This window comes from Psittacula echo (assembly GCF_963264785.1).
Source record: "Psittacula echo genome assembly, chromosome: 5".
Taxonomy (NCBI): domain Eukaryota; kingdom Metazoa; phylum Chordata; class Aves; order Psittaciformes; family Psittacidae; genus Psittacula; species Psittacula echo.
The window spans coordinates 53,088,859-53,107,652 of record NC_137739.1 but is presented as its reverse complement, the minus strand read 5'-3'; the positions used below and the strand labels follow the sequence as shown (position 1 = coordinate 53,107,652).

Genomic DNA, 18,794 nt, shown 5'->3' with positions numbered 1-18,794 from the left:
TTCTCTGCATGATAGAGAAACAGAGAACTAAGAAAACATGGACTGAGACAGAACTTCTACTAACCAAAACTAGATTAATATTACTAAATATTAAAAAAAAAAAAAGAGCTCAGTAATACAATCAGGTGAATATATACAATACTGTATCTCCCAGCTCTTTTCAAACAAGTTCAATGGCTGAATTCAAGGCTGAACTCTCTACAGCTACCTGAAAGGAGGCTGTAGCAAGATAGGTATGGTCTCCCAGGTGATAGGAAAGTGATAGGAAAACAGCATCAAATTGCTCCAGGGGAAGTTTAGATTGGATATTGGGAAAAAATTCTTCATCGAAAAGGATGTCAAGCACTGGAACAGGCTGCCCAGGGAAGTGGTTGAGTCTCCATCCCTGGAGATATTTAAATGATGTGTAGACATGGCACTTAGGGACCTGGTTTAGTGGTGAATTTGGCAATGTCAGGTTAACAGTCGGACTCAGTGATCTTAAGGAGCTTTTTCAACATAAGTGATTCTATGATTTACTGTTCATCTGTTCAACGAAAGGGCATCTTTAGCAAACAAGGGCTGCTTCCCACACTCCTTTCCATGAGAAATTTAGCACCATTCAACAAGACTCATAATTCTGGAAATGTAAAATTTCTACCTACTACAGAACAGAAATTACATGATCTAGCAGGTTACTATGCACCCCAGAACACTCACCTACTTTTGCAGAGTACGATCGGGACAATCTTTGGCTGTAGATCTGAGCAGCAGTCTGAAAAGACGAGAATGAGCCAACAGTGTAGCTACCAGAATGACAACAATGTGATTCTGCAAGGCTGAAGCCTCACTGGACACTGGGTTTATGAAGACAGAAGAGCTGTCAGGAGCTGTGCTCTGCAAGGATAGTAGTGGGGAAAGGGCCTGAATCAGCCCAGGACCAGCTGGAGGAGCTGGCAATAGTGACCAGGTACCTGTGATTTTTCAGATGCTGAAGGCTGAGATGGTGTCCAGGAACTGGTACTTCTCTGGAACGTGGCACCACAAGTAGAGAAAGAAGCACTAGAAGGGCCCCACCGAGGTAATTTCACTTCAGGGTTTAAGGAGAAGATGGGTTCTTCTGAAACTACACAAAGATAATGAGCACACTAGATGAGAAAAAGCTCCTTTTCAGGTCCTTTGGATAACATCAACACACCTAAGATGTCTCTACTCAGACACACTGAAGCCAATATGACCTCATCTACTGGCAAAGACAAGGCATGATGAATATCCTCTTCCAAAGCTTGTTACATATCTTGATCTTCCCCCCCAGCAGAGCAGCTAACACTTTCAAACTGATAGCTCTACAGTACCTTCTCTTGGGTTTATAAAAACAAGAAAACAAAAAACCCCACCACAACCCTGCAGAATCCCCCCCAAAATTGGGCATTTGAATCCCTCAGTATGAACCCGAAGGTTCCAACCTTTGTTTAAAACAGTAGATGCATTCATTATTTTTTTATTGATGATGATTTAAGCCAGTTCACTTTACAGGTTGATTTACCTTCTTTGGGTTTACAGCCTTTTAATGCTCCTTCTGCAGGCAGATCTGCAACTGAAGTTTTGGACTGATCACCTTTTATTTTTTTCAGCAGCTCAGGATGCTCTAGAAAAAAATTAAGAAGTTCGGAAGGAGAACAATGCAAACTGATATCATTAAAACAGGACTGCAGAATTTAAAACCTTGTTACAATGGATTTTCTTGCTAATATTTACTGTAGACCATGCAACTCTATTGATCACAATTGTGCTGTCATGTACAGTAGCATGGAATACTGAACATTTATGGCTGGCACTGCATATCCTTCCATGAACACCTTATTAGGCTCAAATAGACAGACTCTGCCCTCCAATGGGTAAGCTCACTGCAGGCAGCACCATTTAACAGGCCTTGATTTCTCTCATCCCTTACTTTGATTTTGGGATTCTCTGCTCATTTCAGTGCCTTCAGTTTGCACATTATCATTTCAGTCATGACCCACCATATCTAGCTCCTTATAAATGGTAGTCCAGATTCATCTCACTTCACTTCTTTCCATAGACTTCAGTTAAACTGGATTTATCTGGTCAATACCATCTCAGAACTGCCTGCAAAACTTACGCTCTGGAGGCTGTTTCTCTGACTCATTACTGGTGTTGCTGCATTTTCTGCTTGTGGAGTTTTTTCCTAGGGAGACATTTGCTGACCTGTTTTTCTGTGTGTAAAATGTCAGCACTTCCGCCAAGTCACTTTCACTACAATAAGGAGACAAGAATGGATATAAGTGAGGATTCTAAGCTTTTCTGTGTTCACATAACAATCAAAGACAAGGAGCAACAAGGAGACGGCTAAGGGGAGTGGGATAAAAGGTGAGGCCAGACAAGTTAATAATTTGCTCAGTTCTGCAGGGTAAGAGCAGAAAGACAGGAACACGGCTTAGTTAAAGCCGGGATTCCCACTGAAATGCCATTTTTCTTATACAGCAGAAAAAATGAGGCATCCAGGAGCCTTCCCAGGACAAACAAAGAGCAAGTGAAAATTGCAAACACATTTTTGGGGAGATTCAGTTCACAGATGAATTTGTCAGTCTTCTCCAGGTGCTCTCTAGAACAAGCAGTTATATTTTTCAGGACAGAACTTAGCTCAGCCTCTGTTTTATAGTCATCTTTAGTAGTTTTAATTCAGCAGTGGGGGGAAAAGAGGAAAGAAGAGGAAAAAGCTTGTTAATTAGCCAAAACTGCAGGACAAACAAATAGAACAGTCCATATTTTCGTGAAGCTCACAGAACCACCATGCATTTCTCACTTTCTTTACAACAAAAGAGTTTAACTGCTCCAATGTCCTAAGCATCTATTGGTCTCAAACCAGTATCAGTTACTTGGCCATTCATATTAGAGCTTGCACAAGCAGTAATTCTGATTGTTTTGGTATCTAATATACTTTCCTTTTGCTTTATAGTGCTGCTCAGAATTAGCGAGCGGGTATAAAGCAGAGCAAACACCAAAAGCAGGAAGTATAGTGCAAGTAACAATACAAGAAAACATAACACAGGAATATAAATTAGCATAGCAGCAGTTATAATCCTTCAACATGTCTTCTGCACATCACACTTGTACTAGTCTTAGCTAGCCTGAGCTCTGGTAAAAGCAGAGTCTAAAGCTGGAACATGCTACACATCCCAACAGAGTTTAGGCCTTGAGGGTATACTGCAAAGTTCACCTTTTCTCCCAGACTAATGACAACAAATGTGAAGAGGAAATGTAAGAATAAGAGTTGTTGGTGGAAAGGTGCTTTAAGCTTTTAAATGAATTTACCAGTGTGAGTATATACTTCTACATTGCACTGAGGATGTTTAGGTGTAATTGTCATAGCATATGTATAACTAAATACAACGCTATCCATGGGATATCAAAGTTAGAAAGTCAATGAGACAACCCCAATTATTAAGTGGCAACATTTATTACCCGTTTTCTCTAGTGTCGCACTCACTGTACAGCAGAACAACTACTTAAGTTGAAAATCTATACCCTTTGATTGGCTCCAAATGACTAGTTCCCTGATTTAAGCTTTAAGCACAGTGCAAAGTACCATCACCTTATCAGAATTTTCAAACATACCTGAAACCTCATGAGAAGCATAAAGATCATCACTAGAAATTATCTGATCATTGGCAACTGGCTTTTACTATTCTTTATCACACAGATGATCCAGCAAAAATCTCCAGCTCCAGCCTAAACTGTGCATCAGGCCATGATGGCATGGTAGCCAGTAAAATAGAAACAGAAGAGTTCTGACCCTAACAGGCATATCTTAGCATTTCTTGCAAAAAGCAAAATGACCTGATCTAGGACGCAACAGCCATTTTGGTGGACAAAGATGGCAGGGAACCAAAAGCATGCTTTGGGCCCATGTAACCTGCATTTCTAGTGACAGGAGAAGATTTTGTGGCATAGGGCAGTCAGATATCTTGAGTATCACTCTTTTACAGAACTATCGAAAAGCAGTGAGATTTTTCTTGGAGCCTGTAAATCTGTTGCAGTAACAACTCCATCAATTCTATTAAAATGTAAAACTAATTGTTTTCATGAGAATGTAGTTCAAAAAATACTATAAAGCCTCCTGAACTTAGTTAAAAAGCCTCAGCTATAACTCACTTCTAATCAGTCACTAAGAGCGCTATCCAAATAGAGAAAAAGAAAAAACAGTTTCATAACTGATCACAAAAAAGAAGCAGTGACTGTCAACCTCCCCAGAGAAGATAGAAGGGTGTTAAAAAGGCAGGTGAACACTACCTGTCCACATACTGACAGGGGTCCTTGCCCATACAGGCATGTCATACATAAATCAAATAAAGCAGTCAAAATTAATCAGGTTTTGTGCTCAAGAATCAGACACTTTGAGGGCATAATCCTAGTTCACTGAATAATTTCAGACCTCTCCATAGTTAGATAGCTATAATACCATTATTTTTCATAAAATGCTATAAGGCCATGAAGAATATTTATCTATTTTCAAAATACATTTCCTGTTAGACTCTTGTAAGTTTAAGACACACAAAGTTCAAACCATGCACAGACAAAAAATGCTCGTGTTTCATTGTGAAAGTAACTGCTTGCCCTGAACTGCCTTAGCAGGCCAAATAAGAGGCTAGGATGAAGAAAGAGAGTATAACTCCCTTCCTTCCTCATCTAAGAAAGTCCAAACCTGAAGAGTTCCTGAAGATAGGCAGCAAGCATGAGATTTGTTTCTGAGAGCAGAAACTTGAGAGCCAGAACCACAACAACTGTTCAACCACGGCAGTTCAAGGCCATCTGAGCAGCAGCTCTAGTTTCATTCTCCTTCCAAAATAACTCCACATTTGCTCCAGCATCACAAGAAGGACACCATTAGCTCACCAGCATCACTTTGAAATTTACAGAAAGCAGGGCAACCATTGCTGCCCTTTGGTAATCTACTTAATGGTCAAAACATATGTCCTTCTCTAAGCACCAGATGCTGATGCTACAAGTGCTTGGTTGCTGGAAGAAAAGATGAAAGACAAGTTTTTGTCCCCAGCAAGAGCAGGAGGAAGTGCTATGGTCAATAAACGTATTTAGAACCCTTTAGATCAATCAGATCATTTTTAGAACAACCCCATCACTTTCAGGGCTGTGAGATCCTCTATCAAAAAGAGTAAAATCCATTCCTACCTTGCTTTGCTAATGAAGTTTTGAAAAAGTTCAGGATTCACTCCCTGCTCCTCTTCCTGTTTCTTTTTTGATCGCTTCTGAACCATCTGCTCTGTTTCCTGTTAATAAGTAGTATCAGTAAGAGTCTCTATGGAGTTACTTTATGTTCCATGCATAGCTACAGCTCAAAGACAAAAACTCAATTCCATGGCATCTAAGACAAAAGAACATCAAGTCCAAAGAGCCAAATTTTAAGTATTTCACTGTGGGCAACGGAACAGGTAAATATAGATAGCCTGAGAGACAGCATGCTAAGTATACACTGAACCTGATATAACTTATTAGAATTGATTTGCTGAGGAGAGTAGTCTTCACAAATACATGCTCTTCTTCAAATATAGTCTTTGCTGGGACATAAGGAAATATGGAAGGAAAAAGAAAAGGTCTTTCTAGTTTTGTTGTTTCTGTCATAAATACAGAGTTCATCAGAATAGCTTTTATTTGAGCATCTATCCCAAAAGGAGATTTTCAGAAAGGACAAAACCCACAAAATTATACTAGAAGAAACTCAATCAAGTAGGCCTGCTGAGGGCATCCACACTTCCTACTGTAAACTAGGAGCTCTCCTCTAGAGTTAACTTCTTTTATCATGCAGTAAATAGCCAAGGTCTTACCTACACATCAAAAATATACTGCTTCAGCAGAAGCAAAGACAGTAAAACAGTTCAGCCTGTGGCAAATATGCATTTATACACTAAAATATACTGGAATAAAAGATGGTGAACCTTTGTGTGTAAGAATGGGAGCAAGTTCTCAGATATAAATGATCTTTCTATTTCACACCAGTGGAACTTGTTGACACTAGCAACTGTATTAATACAAACATTTTTGTTAATTAAAATAAAAAACCTGCAAGCCTGTCTGAAATACCAATACTAGCACACAAGCTTTATCTGACCCCACTTCATTACTTCCTTCTGCTACGCTTAGCATTCCCAGGACAAAAGGGTCAGATAAATATTTTGAAAGGTAATTCAAGAGGGGGAAGAAAAAGCCACTCTGGGACATGGTTCCACCCTTCGTTACTTAAGTCGAAGTCTGGACAATATGTGATCTCTTTTACTTAGCTTGCTGGAGGTAGTTTTTTTGATTCTGTGCCATTACAGAAGATACATAATGACTAGTAGGAGTCCCTACTAAATCTGAAGTTACAAGTCAGTGAAAGAAGTCTACATGATTCTAGTTGGAATCAGACATCAAAAAAGCCCTGCATAGCCAAAGAGTCTCTCAATGGCTTAAACAAGTACATCGTAAAACCTCAAGTGATCTGCTCTTACTTGTTTTAACCTAGAAAATATGTCTATGCACTGATCTATTACCAGTTACACAGCTTTATTTTGTGAATGTACTTAAGAGTTAACAGAAAATACTAATGTTTTAATATAATTTGAGTGGAAATTATATCCAAAGCAGCTGCATTCTTCACTCACCACAGATCCACCCGAGTGTTTTGTGATTACTCCTAACACAGTATTTCAGTGAGCATTAGGCATAGAAGACACTCTTTGGAACAGATTTAGTTCAATACCAACCTTGTTTTGACAGACCAAGTTACGAGATGTCAGTTCTGACTAGGTAATGTAAGTGAACCACCTCTGCTAATGAGAAGGAGCTCAGAGGCCTATGTATGGAGCAGTGTCTGAAAGCAAAATTTAAACTACCCTTGCTCCAACACTAAAGAAAGGCAAAGGAAAGGGGAAGCTGTTCTTGCAAAACAAGGATTACCATGATACCACTATGGTAAGAACAGCATATTCTACATCTAAAGAGGTGAAGACTATTTAAATTAGGACCTACTTCTTACTGAGCATGCAGAGTCCCATACTGCAGATAGGTAGCAGTTCCTCAGTATATCAAACACATAGTAAAATACATATTTCATATTGTTCTACATAAGAAATATTATCTCTAAAGAAACACCACAAAAACACGGAGAAATGGGAACAGGCATCACGAAACACTGGAACTGAAGACAAGCCAAAGAGAAAAAGCAAACTGCCAATTAAATTCCACTTCAACATTTCTTTTTACTTTTATGCACATGATGACCGGACTGCACATATAATTCAGTAATACTGTAGTCTTTCTGACAATTTGAACAGACAAACTACCATTACTGGATGCACAACTGCAAACAAGCCACGTAAATTACACAACAGAGCCTTTAAAACAGACTGCTGTCTTGACTATGACACCAGCCAGCACAAGATACTTTAGAACAGAAACCAAAAGAGCTATCAAAAGAAGAAACAAGAAAGAAATAGTCACCTTGTTATAACAGGTTATGAACTTGCCCAGCTGGTAAGCCAGGATACGACGACGATCATTTATTCCTAAATGACGTTTGGGGAGCAGCATCTTCAAGGACTGCTGAAGATTGCTGGCAGCTCGCCTTAGGAAGTGTACCACAAGCTCCTGCAAGCAAGAAGGATGGCATTAAGAACGGAGCAGCTGCAAGATGTGGTGAGAAGAGAACAGAGGTACTACAGCAGCTACTGACTGGCAAGAACTAAACACATGGTCCTGAGAAAATGAGAACACTTGAGGAGGTTTTGTCTGAAAAGCATGGCAGATGACAACAAAAAAAAGGCAGCAAAAAGCAGCAACAACAGAGAATCTCCCCTAAAGTCTAATATCTTATGAGAACATTTCCAAAAAACAATCTGCAATCTGATACAGATAATCTGCAACGTGTTAAAGAAAGCCTGTGATGAAGCACACTGATATAAAACCCTCAGTGCTATCACAGGGAAGGGGATCTTGGTCAGATATCTCCACTACAGTGATCTAAGCCCTATTTCATCACTTTTCATGTATGCATACTATTGCCACAGTCTCTCCACAGCAACAGATGACTACGTCTATAGCCATGTAATTCCAATACCCCACCATGTCTGTCTGATGCATCCTGTGGGTGTTTTGAACCCTTTCTGTCTCCCCCCTGAATTTGCTTCTGGTTAGGAGCAATGCTAACGCATAAATGAGCAGCCTCACAGCCAAACTATTGGATTTCACAGCTCGCCTCTCACTGCCATTACTCCAGGCTGGTTTGATCTGTTATTTTAAACATTATTTTTCACAGTACAGCAGACAAAGTGACTCTCAAAAAGCCAGTTTTAATTTCCACTTGGAAAGGGCAAGGATAACATTTTCCACTGAGTCGCCTGATTATTCTTGACACACAATTTTATCTCCGAATGGCATTGGCTCTTTCCCTGCAACATGTATTCAGCAAGAAAGCTCAAGAGCCTACTGCACAAAGCTGTTTTAGGAAGGTTTGTGAAGGGATCTGGGCTTGCTGCACTCTTGAAAATGTATATACATCAAATACTGCCCAGAAAAATTAATCACATGGTTTTAAAATAAAAAAATAAATACACAAATAAAACCATCTATGCTAGAAAGTAACTTTCTACCCTCAGCGGTTTTTACTTTCTTCTTTTTCTTTTCCTCTATCTCAAATACAAAGGATATTCCTAAATGCAGATGCCAGCAAAGGGTAAGACAGGACACAAGAGAAAAAGCTTAACTGGCTACCTGTTCTCTTTGAGTAGATGTATACTTCAATGCAACAGAAACCAGACCCTGCCAAGCTATCTTAAAGAATCTTAGAGAGAAGAATTCAAAAGCAGGTAAGCTCAGAGATCAGTGAACAAGAATCAGTGAAAAATCTGAGCAGCTTGAATATGAACAACATTCTAGTCATCAAGAGCTGACTACTCTTATTGCTGCTTAGATGTCAGTCAGCAGCCCTACCTTGTCTGAATATTAAGAATACAGCACTGGCAGCTGGACTACAACAGACAACTATAATCTCAGTCGGACTTCAGCTCTTCCAAGTATGGGAACTTGACTTCAAAACTCTCAAGGGAGATTACAGCTTGGTTTCTCAGCCTGGCCAATACAAAGCTTCTTACCATTTGCTCATCTTCTTTGGCAGTCCAGGCAGAATTCTGGATCTGGTCACCAGCCTCCTTCATCAGTCGCAACTGAACATGCTGTAGATAGGCAGAGAAAGCCCTGCGAGCTTGCACTTTGCTGTGGACCAAAAGAATCAGTCAGCTATCTTCAGGGTAGTAATGGAAAGAGTTATAGCAGTCAAGCACAGCTTATGGACAAAAGTACAGTCGGCAAGGACCTCCTAGGTGCACAAATGTTGAAGCTCGAGGGAAGGAGGACCCTTTCACCCTGCCAGTGTTTTCAAATCCTCCAGCTCACCAAGATGGGGTAGGTATTGCAGGATACACAAAAGACCACAGATGCCCTCCAAGATCATCTCTAAAAATTGAATGGTCTCCTTGCTTTTCACAGCCTTAGCTACTCTCCTCCAAGATCCAACAATGTGAACATCAGCAAACTGTGTATTTTTAAACCAAATTCAAGACTCTCTTGGGCCTCTGTCTTAGCAAGCATTTTGAACACCGCAACAACAGACCATAAAACAAACAAATGGCTTGGTACTGGTGCCAGAGTTATAACAAAGACCCTGCAATTCCCATTGGAAATGAAGGAATTAAATCTGTGAAAGTGAGCTCTTCCCTGCTGGCCCAAGGACACAAGCCAAATTTCATTGAGCAAGGCACCACTGAAGAATGACAGAACATCAGCAAAATCTGCTGTGCAGCTGGCTGAACATGTTAGGAAGATGTGACTGTGAACTGAGGAGAGTTCACTGGGGTAAGACTGGGAGGGACACATTGCTTCTCAGTCCCTCACAATAGTAGTCACTTTAGTGTACACATCAACTTCTCCAACTGTCAAAAGCTTTGCCCAATTCTGTTCATTCTCATCTTGGCCTAAACCCCCTCTTCCAACATTCTGCTCTCCCAGTCTCCACTCTTCCTCATGGTTTTCCCCATAGTCACTACCAGCTGTCCCTTGAATTGCAAACATAATTTCTCCTTCCCTTTTCATAAGAATGCAGTAGTAAATGAGCTTTAGTGTCAGCTACTCTTCCATCACAGGCAATGTCCTAATCTTTTCTGTAAAATTATCAAGTTTCATCTTAATACAGTTTTCAACCCATTACTTTCCTAGAATATTATTCCAGACCTTACTATTTTAATTATTAGGAACCTTCCTTTACTACCCAGCCTAACTTCCCTCATGAGCAGTTTATATTTGCTTTTTCTTTCTCCAACGTTGTCCTGTATATTACATGATTTCATCCCTAATGGGTCTCCTACCTTGAACATATTTATTAGCAATTACAGCCTTCCTTAGTTTTCATTTTACTAGTGTGAACTATCCACATCTTTCAGTGTCTTCTAACAAAGCACCCACACTGGTGACATGATGAGACTAGCAGCTCCTCTCCACCTAGCCAGTCACAACTTACCTTCCATGAACACGGGCGATAGCCGCTGTATACAATATTGCACATGAAATCTCAGAATTATCTCAAGTGATAAACCCTAGACCACACCTGGTGTTTTCATGCATACATGAGCTAGAGCTTTGCAAACCTCCTGTGATCAGAAAGCTTATATTTTTCCTTATACTTAATTTCCAGTTGATGAACACCCAGTTGATAGAATTTCTGCTGTAAATTATTAGTTCTTAAAAGCATGTCCTTGGACTTTGTGCTACTGAATTTTATCCTAGCTATATTATTCCTATTCTCAAGTTCATCCAGCTCTTTTCATGTTTATTCCACTACGTTTCTCTCATGGTAATAACTTCCAAATCTTTTCCATCAGCAAATTAAATTTGCACATCTCTACATTTTGTGTCATTCTTGAATCATTTATTAAAATCAGCCTCAGACCGATTCTTAAGGAACCTCACCATTTTTCCCTCTATTTCCTCTCTGCACCTTAGGAATATTCTCAGATACTTTTATGGTCCTCATGACTAGAGGTACACAAGCGCCTGAAATTTTATTAAAAACTCAGTTCACAAATTGTCTTCCTGTTTTATAAGTCTGTAAATTTAATGAGCACTTTGTTACAATGTTACTACAACATAGTAACACTTATAGAGACCAATGCATCAATCTAGATAAGAACTGAAATTATAACCAAAATAAAATACATTAAAAGTATCCATGCATCTACTTAATCATTAGCTTTTGATGCTTCTGAAAGACCACGCCAGGCCCAAAGAGGGAGAATGGTGAGCGAGCGGCTGCATGGGATTTAAGTTACCGGGTTGGTTTAAACCACAACAACCTGTAACTCAAACATCTCATGATCAAGATTTGTGCTGGTAAGAATTAAGGACCCCATTATCAATATTGGCACAGTAATAGTTCTTTGCCTGCACCTAATACTTCTGTGATTACAAAATGGGAAGCAGGGGAAGTTCAGGTTAGATAAAAGGAAGAAGTTCTTTATTCTAAGGGTGGTGAGGCACTTGAATGGGTTGCCCAAGGGAGTTGTGAATGCTCCATCCCTGGAAGTGTTCAAGGCCAGGCTGGACAGGGCAACATGGTCTAGTGTGATGTGTCCCCATCCATGGCAGGGAGGCTGGAACTAGATGATCTTAAGGTCCTTTCCTAAACTTAACTATTCTATACAATTTGATGAAGAAGGTGCTTGTATAACACTGCCTCTCCTTTGGTGTGTGGAATATTGAAACCTGAGTAACTCCCTTTTAATTTTACTTCCCTGGGAATGGCATAATTAGGGGAACATGTTTCATTCACAGTAACACCCACTGTGTGGAAGGCAGAGAAACTGCCTCATGAGGCTGACTAAAGGAGAGAGAGGTGTCCTATCACTTACAAAACCTGACTGGAACAAGCCTGGTTTCTTTTGGATGAAAATTTCATTACTTCAGCTCCTCCACCTGTTGACCCCACAAGCAAAGCTTTCATCAATGACAGATCAGATGGAACAAGCCAAGCACAATCCTGAAGCATGAGGTCACTAGAAGCCTTACTTCTGTGGGGAATCCCAACAGTACTGGGTCCTGTGCAAGATTCTGCCACAAACACCAGAGAGAGCTTACATTTTTGGCAGAAGTCAGTTCTGTATAGAGGTATATGACAGCACTGCTATGCTCATCCTCAAAACAGGATTCAGAATCTTCCCTGTCACAACAGCAAATGTCCTTGCCACAAGAAGACACCAGAACAATCCCAAAATCCATTTGAAAAATCATAAATCCTCTCAGAAACTAAACTAAGAAAGAACAAGCAACAATCATTTTCCCTACCTTTGGACATTTTTCAAAAAAAACAGTGCTGCTTCTCATCTAGAAGATGTAAAATCCTCCTATACAGATTATATATTATCACTCTTTCCTTTTGCCCTTCCTGTCCACCTGTAAATAGATAGTTTTATTATCCATATTTAGCGGGAGGATCATGCTTCCAAACACCTAGTAAGACCCTGGTTGGTGTTATCTCTCCTCCAGCACTTCTCTTTTTTTTCAAGCACCAGAGCCGTGCATCAGAACATAATCTGTTCCACGCTATCATACTCAACAGCAGGCAAAAAGATGTTTCAGTAACTTGTCGCTCTCAGATGACCTCCTATCTTGCTCTCAGGAGGTGATTGAGCAAAGACTATTATCAGAGGTAAAAATGCTAACACCATAAATAAGAGGACAAAAATGAGACAACTAATGTTACGGAGAGGCAGCCAACATTTCTCGGATAGTTTAACTTACGTTTATACTCACTTCTTTGTAAATGCAAAGAAAGAAAGATGAATTTTAGAATTCAATAGCAGGCATCTTGCATTAAGACAGAGAGGCATTTAAGAAGCCTGATTTGACCAAAGAACAGCTTGCAACACCAAATTAAAGAATAGCAATGGTAACTTATGGCTTATCCATTGTACCAATCCAACATGTAAACCGTCAGTCTTTGCAACTAATCTCCCTTCTGTGCCAACTAGTTAAGGCAGCCCACAGTTAAGATAAAAATCCAGACCCCTAGATTCTCTAGGGTTCATTTATCTCCTAACACTCAATCATAATGTGGCACTAAGTGTACATCCCCCATATTTTAACCAGTATTAGCTGCAAGTCAAAATTCAAGGCAACATGCAGAAATCTCTCACCTCAGGTTTCCATGCTTTCGAAGAGTTTGCAGCAAGTTGATCTGAATGTTTGATTTTTGAGGAAACGGCTCTCCTCCATCTCCAGGTTTCTTGTCAAGCTTTTTCGGCAAACTCTCCTTACTAGCAGTTCTCACCAAGTCAGAGAGCTTTGGCTTACTTTTCACTTCACTGTCCAAAAGAGAGCCAACAGTTCTATCTAGCTCATCTTCATCTGTATCTACCTCCTTTTCTTCCTCACCTTCTGCATCTGACTTGAGGGACAACTTTATTGGTTCTGATGTCCCTGTAGTAGAAGAGAAATCATCTATGCTCGTTAAGAAAAAAAGTAAAAAGTTGGAAAGACTGTCCTGCTATTTATGCCCTTTGGTTTACCTCTAAACTCTTTCCTGCTAGGACAGAACACCCTTGTTTTAGAATAGCACCTTAAGTATCACTGTCCTTTATTATTCTTTCTGCTTGTGTATCAAAGAGTTGAGAAGCCACTTTTCACAATATCAGAGAAGACATACCACAAGTCTTGTCTTAAATTTACAAATGAAAAAAATAATTAAAGAAACAAAGGCATTTTCCTGTATTTTATACTGATTCTTACATATGTATCGAAACGTGTAGAGACTCATACTTGACGTATATACTAATTTTTTGTAGTTTTGTGTCAAAAATACCAAAGCTATGAAATCTAAAACTTCCACATGTGTCAACAAAGATCACATACATTAACACAGCACCAAAATAATTTTATAACATACAATCTCTCTCATTGCAGTCGGTATCACATAGCTACTAGAAGGAGTTTAGATAACAGCTTCAGGAAGAGCCACTTGTGAAGACCATTGGCCTCTGTACCGCTTTAAGTTTTTCCCATGTCAGACTGGATAAGAAAGATTTCTCTCTTTCCAGCAGCTTAGAGACACTGCTGTGTAGGAGAACCAGCCTGGAAGGTCCCAAGTTTTCATCTTTCTTTGAAAAGGCAGAGGACTGTAAAGGCACACATACTGTTGAATTCTTGTAACCAAAAATGCAACTGCAAGATCATCTTCAAGAAAATATTGATTATCTTTAGTCATTTACACGGGCATGTGGAATGGTGGGAATGAAATTCCAGGCACTAAGAAGGCAGGAAGCTTGTAAGAGGAATGAAGTGAAAACTATTAACACTTGACATGAGAATTACTAACTTCAACCTCTGAAACCCTTTAGGGACTACAAAGGCCACAACAAACCCATTCACACACATTTCAAATGAAAAAGTCCTTGCTTATTTGGTTTTGACTGGCTGATCACCTAAGACTTAGCCATGCATACCTGGTGATCCTGTCTGTGCTGCTTTAGACTTGCCATTGCATCGCTGGCGCTTCCGTAACTCCAGTGAAACAAGCTTTCTCTCATAAAAGAGAGCATGAGAGTCTATAGCTTCCAGCCTCATATCCAACTTTTCATTAAGACCTGCTCTGGGAAGTATAATACAGAGACATCCTCAATCTCCCTTTATACTTCTCTTCCTGATGACGAGAGAGACTTAATAGATTAATTTTCTTCAAGAAACAGTTTTCCTGACATGGGGAAGAAGTAATTATGATCAGTCTAACTTTGCTGTATTTAAAGCCTGCAAATGTTTGAAGCGAGTCTGGGAAGTACTTTATAGAACATCATCTCAAAGCCTCAAAATGCACTTATCTATTGTCACGCTTTCATGATTGAGCAGCTTCTGTCCATCATACAGCTCAAGCATAGTTAACAAGGAAAACTGAATTTGAAGAGTACAAAGCCATGGAGGGGAGTAGGAAGACAGCACATGGATCCTAGTCCAGCCTTCCAAACCTTTTATGTAGACAGCTTGTTCTTCATTGTTTGCTCAGAGTTAAGAATTTTAAAACAATCTAAATGAAAAATTACAACCTTTCTACAAGTTTTGCCTAAACCAAGGGAGAAAGAGCTGTGACAGATTCCTTAAGGGGAACAAACATAACCTTCTGCCAGTGCACAAAGATCCAGCAAAGTGCTCTTTATGATGTAAGTGGGAATACCCCCAGGAAAACCCTGTTGCTCCGTTTATCTTTCAGATCTAGCAAAGTGAATACACAAGTATATGAAATCCAAAACCCTCATGCATTACAGGATCTTTTGAGAGAACTCAGTGATGAGGTTTATCAGCACAGTAGGAATGCCAAAGTAGGAAGCCTAAAAGGAGCAATTTTATGATCCAATACAACAAAACTTAAGCTCTCCACATGCTGGGATCCCCTATGCTCACTGTATTTACTTTTATAAAATTAGTTTGATAGAAAAAGTGTTGACCGAAGACTTGGAAAATTAAGCTGCAAAATCTAAATTTAGAATAAATCCTACGAAGTACAAATTATTTAAGAAGCGATTTACCGGCATCTCCCAGTGGGGAAGTCTCTTTTCATCTTGCCCCTAACAAAGAGAAAAATGGCAAAAATTACCTTCTGGCTGGATTAAAATGCCTCCAAAGTCTTTCATAAGCACAATGAAAAGGTCACATTTACAGAATTCCTTGTGAGTTCCATCTCAAAGAAGAAAAAAAAAAAAAAAAGCTCCAAAAGAGAGGAAATCTGAACAGCTCTTCTACAACTGATGCTTTCATCTGTCTGGCTTACATTGGAGAAGGTGTCATCATTTGGAGCTACCCCTCCAGACACCTCTCTGAAAGTACATAGCAGAAAAAAAAAAAAGTAAATTTCAGTGCTTACTTTACATGAGGACAAGCTCTAATGCGACTTTAAATTTGAAACAAAAGGTAAGCAAGGACCACCTACAATCCCTTCGTAAAGAAGCACAGGTGCTTGAAGGTTTTTCATGTCTATAGTAATACGTTTTGTATTGCTCTCTTTGCCCTTGGATTTAGAAGTGCAACACATAAAACCTCCAGAGTCACTGGCACATAAGAGAAGAGATGTGCAACTATGACCACCCCTGTAAATCAGAGGCTGGTGTTTATAACACCGGATAAGCGAGAAATCAATCCTTTTCATGCTGTTTGTGCTTTCTGCTTCCTTCCCAAACAGAAAAACTTTCTACCTGTCCTTAAACAGATGTGTAGCCAGCATGTAGTTCATTGATGTCTTGTATTGCAAAAAGGATCTAGAAAAACAAAATACAGGAGGTATCAAAATAGAACTCAACACAATGAAAGGCAGCATAATACAGAAATAATAATCTACTAAAAATACCCCAGAACTGGATTGAGACAATATGCTGTATCATAACAGAAAAGAGGAAAGGAGGAGACCTATCACTTCTCAGCTGAAGATCCTGGTGAGGCAAGAGACACAGAGAAATATTACAGACTGGAAAAAATCAGAAAAGCATAATATAGCATCACTCAAATTATGAGTCCTACATTGAGCTTATGGCCTAAGGACAATACACAGTATGTGCAGCTCTAGGATGTAAAAGAAGATAACAGGAATGGATTATCTGAAGTGAAGACATTTTTATTCTGACAGAAAAGCAACATTAGAAGCAATGCTTGACATGCAGTTAGGCAAAGCAGCAGCAGTTAAAAAAAAGGGATCAGGAAAAAAGCAGAAAAAAGCACCTTCAACACTGAAATAAACTCTATCAGAACCCTCATTTTGTGTCTTTCCAACTGCTAAGTCGGTTGACCTACATACATCTAACACAGAATTTCCCTCAACACAGAGTATTGGTGCAACACTAAGACATCCTATTGGATTCTTACTCTTACCCATAAAGTCCCCATGTTAATGGGGTAGGGAATATCCTGATGAAGCCTCCTCTCCGTTCATTCTCCTCTCTCACTCGACAAAGAACTTTTATCTTCAAATAAAAAGAGACAAAAAAAAAACTAATCCAGCAAAATAGATACAATGAAAATTGAACCCTAAAAAACCCTCTGATTTTCAGAGGACAAGACTATTACTGCAGTCCTGGGAGTGGGCGGGGTACACATGATATCCTTAAGCAATTTTAATTCTGAAGGAATCTCTCATTGCTTGGAGCGCATATGGCATGACTGAGGGTAAGGGAAGTATCAGCAGTGAAATCCAGCAGTTCTATTTCAAGAATTTTACTTCTGTCATGTTTTTCATATACATGCACTTGCTCTTTGCTGAGCAAATAACCACACATACTGCTTGAAAGCCAAGGTAAATAAGAGAGATTTAATAGCCTACTTACCTCTTCCATCGAGAGACCTAGCACAGAGGTGCCTTGCCTTCCTGTTACTTTTTCCCTGCCTGAGGGCATTGGGTTTTTCACTTCAGCATCACTGGCAGACAGAGGACGGGTACGCTGTAGAGACAGGATGAACCCGGATTTTTCCCTTTTCCTCTCTCAACTTACTTTAAAAAAACAAAAGTTATATTCAAATTCCAGGACCCCATTCCCAGCAGAATCTACACTCCAGAGTACTACAGCCAGAATTCACAATTCCACACTGCAGTGTTGAAAAGCCCACACCCCAGTGTGCAATAAGTGTGACTCTTCACATTCCTAGTTTTTAGCACAACAGGACTCATGATTCAGGCAGCAGTGCCAATACTTACACCCCTGGCCCCTTCCGAAAAACATGAAACATACCCAAAAGCACCAAAGCCAGGATTTCATACAGAAAAATCCTCACCCAAAGGACATGAGAGCCAGCATTCACACTCACAGGCCCCAAATACACTTGGATTAACACCTCAATGGTACCAGAACCATGATTCTCTGTTCCAGTTGTGTTACTACACTAGAACAACAGAACTATAAATCAGTGATGACAAAAGACAGGAATACAAACTGTCTTCGAATTAGCAGGATTATCTTAAAATCCTAGCAAGACTGAAATATTTGAGTAAGTTCTTAAGCACATTTTAGCTGGTCTTAGGCCCAGTTCAGATAAATTGCCTGTTAATTTTAATATGATTAGAAGAGCCTAGCTAGGAATGTCTTGTGACTTTATACAAAATCTAAGTTTCCTTTCAGTGCTATACTGAGCAAAGAATGCAGAGAGAGCCTTCTTAATCCAGAAAGAAAAGAAAAGCATGACAGAAACCTTAAACTGGATAAATACAGGGGAATATCCCATGCTGCTCAGATACGACTAAAATTCATGGCAAGATCAGGCTGTACCTTTATTTGTAAGAGCTGTTTCATTAGAAATTGCACATGGCTACTCAAAATCTTCAGATGAAGCAATTGCAAAAGCAGCAAGCATTGCACTAGAATGGGTTACACTGCAATGACCAACACAGAAAGATCCAAAGAGAAAACAGATATAGCACGTGCCAGCTGAAACATGGTTAAGCATTAAATTTTAAACTTTTCAATCTCCTCCTGCTCAGTAAACTCCTGCTTGGTAAACTCCTCTTAAAAAACATTTCCTGACACTATGATAACAATCATCATGTGAGAACTGCTGCTCAAAGATAATACTACACTAAAGTTTCCATCTTATCAGATGATCTCTTTTACTAAGAAAACACCCCAATGAAATCATCTCCTGAATCTCAATACAATGGAGATAAGTGCATTGATTACAAATAGAAAATTTATGCCCATGTATTGGCAGCTGTGGTTCCTACAGCT

General features: G+C 39.6%; 1 protein-coding gene across 4 annotated transcripts in view; it reads right to left on the bottom strand.

Annotated features, from left to right (window-relative positions):
- Positions 1–18,794, bottom strand: part of TTLL5 (tubulin tyrosine ligase like 5) — a 136,534-nt gene that overhangs the window by 70,621 nt on the left and 47,119 nt on the right. For all 4 annotated transcript variants that reach the window (XR_013956916.1, XM_080618597.1, XM_080618596.1 and 1 more), the window contains exons 16-28: positions 17,403–17,516; positions 16,951–17,042; positions 16,281–16,343; positions 15,618–15,656; positions 14,544–14,689; positions 13,239–13,521; positions 9,147–9,267; positions 7,498–7,644; positions 5,191–5,288; positions 2,123–2,256; positions 1,526–1,627; positions 954–1,105; positions 700–754 (exon numbers count right to left, since the gene is read on the bottom strand). Coding sequence is in view for 3 of the 4 variants with exons in the window: in XM_080618597.1 (XP_080474723.1) it covers positions 700–754; positions 954–1,105; positions 1,526–1,627; positions 2,123–2,256; positions 5,191–5,288; positions 7,498–7,644; positions 9,147–9,267; positions 13,239–13,521; positions 14,544–14,689; positions 15,618–15,656; positions 16,281–16,343; positions 16,951–17,042; positions 17,403–17,516 (1,546 nt within the window). In the remaining variant the exon portion in view is untranslated. The remainder of the gene's footprint in view (positions 1–699; positions 755–953; positions 1,106–1,525; positions 1,628–2,122; positions 2,257–5,190; positions 5,289–7,497; positions 7,645–9,146; positions 9,268–13,238; positions 13,522–14,543; positions 14,690–15,617; positions 15,657–16,280; positions 16,344–16,950; positions 17,043–17,402; positions 17,517–18,794) is intronic.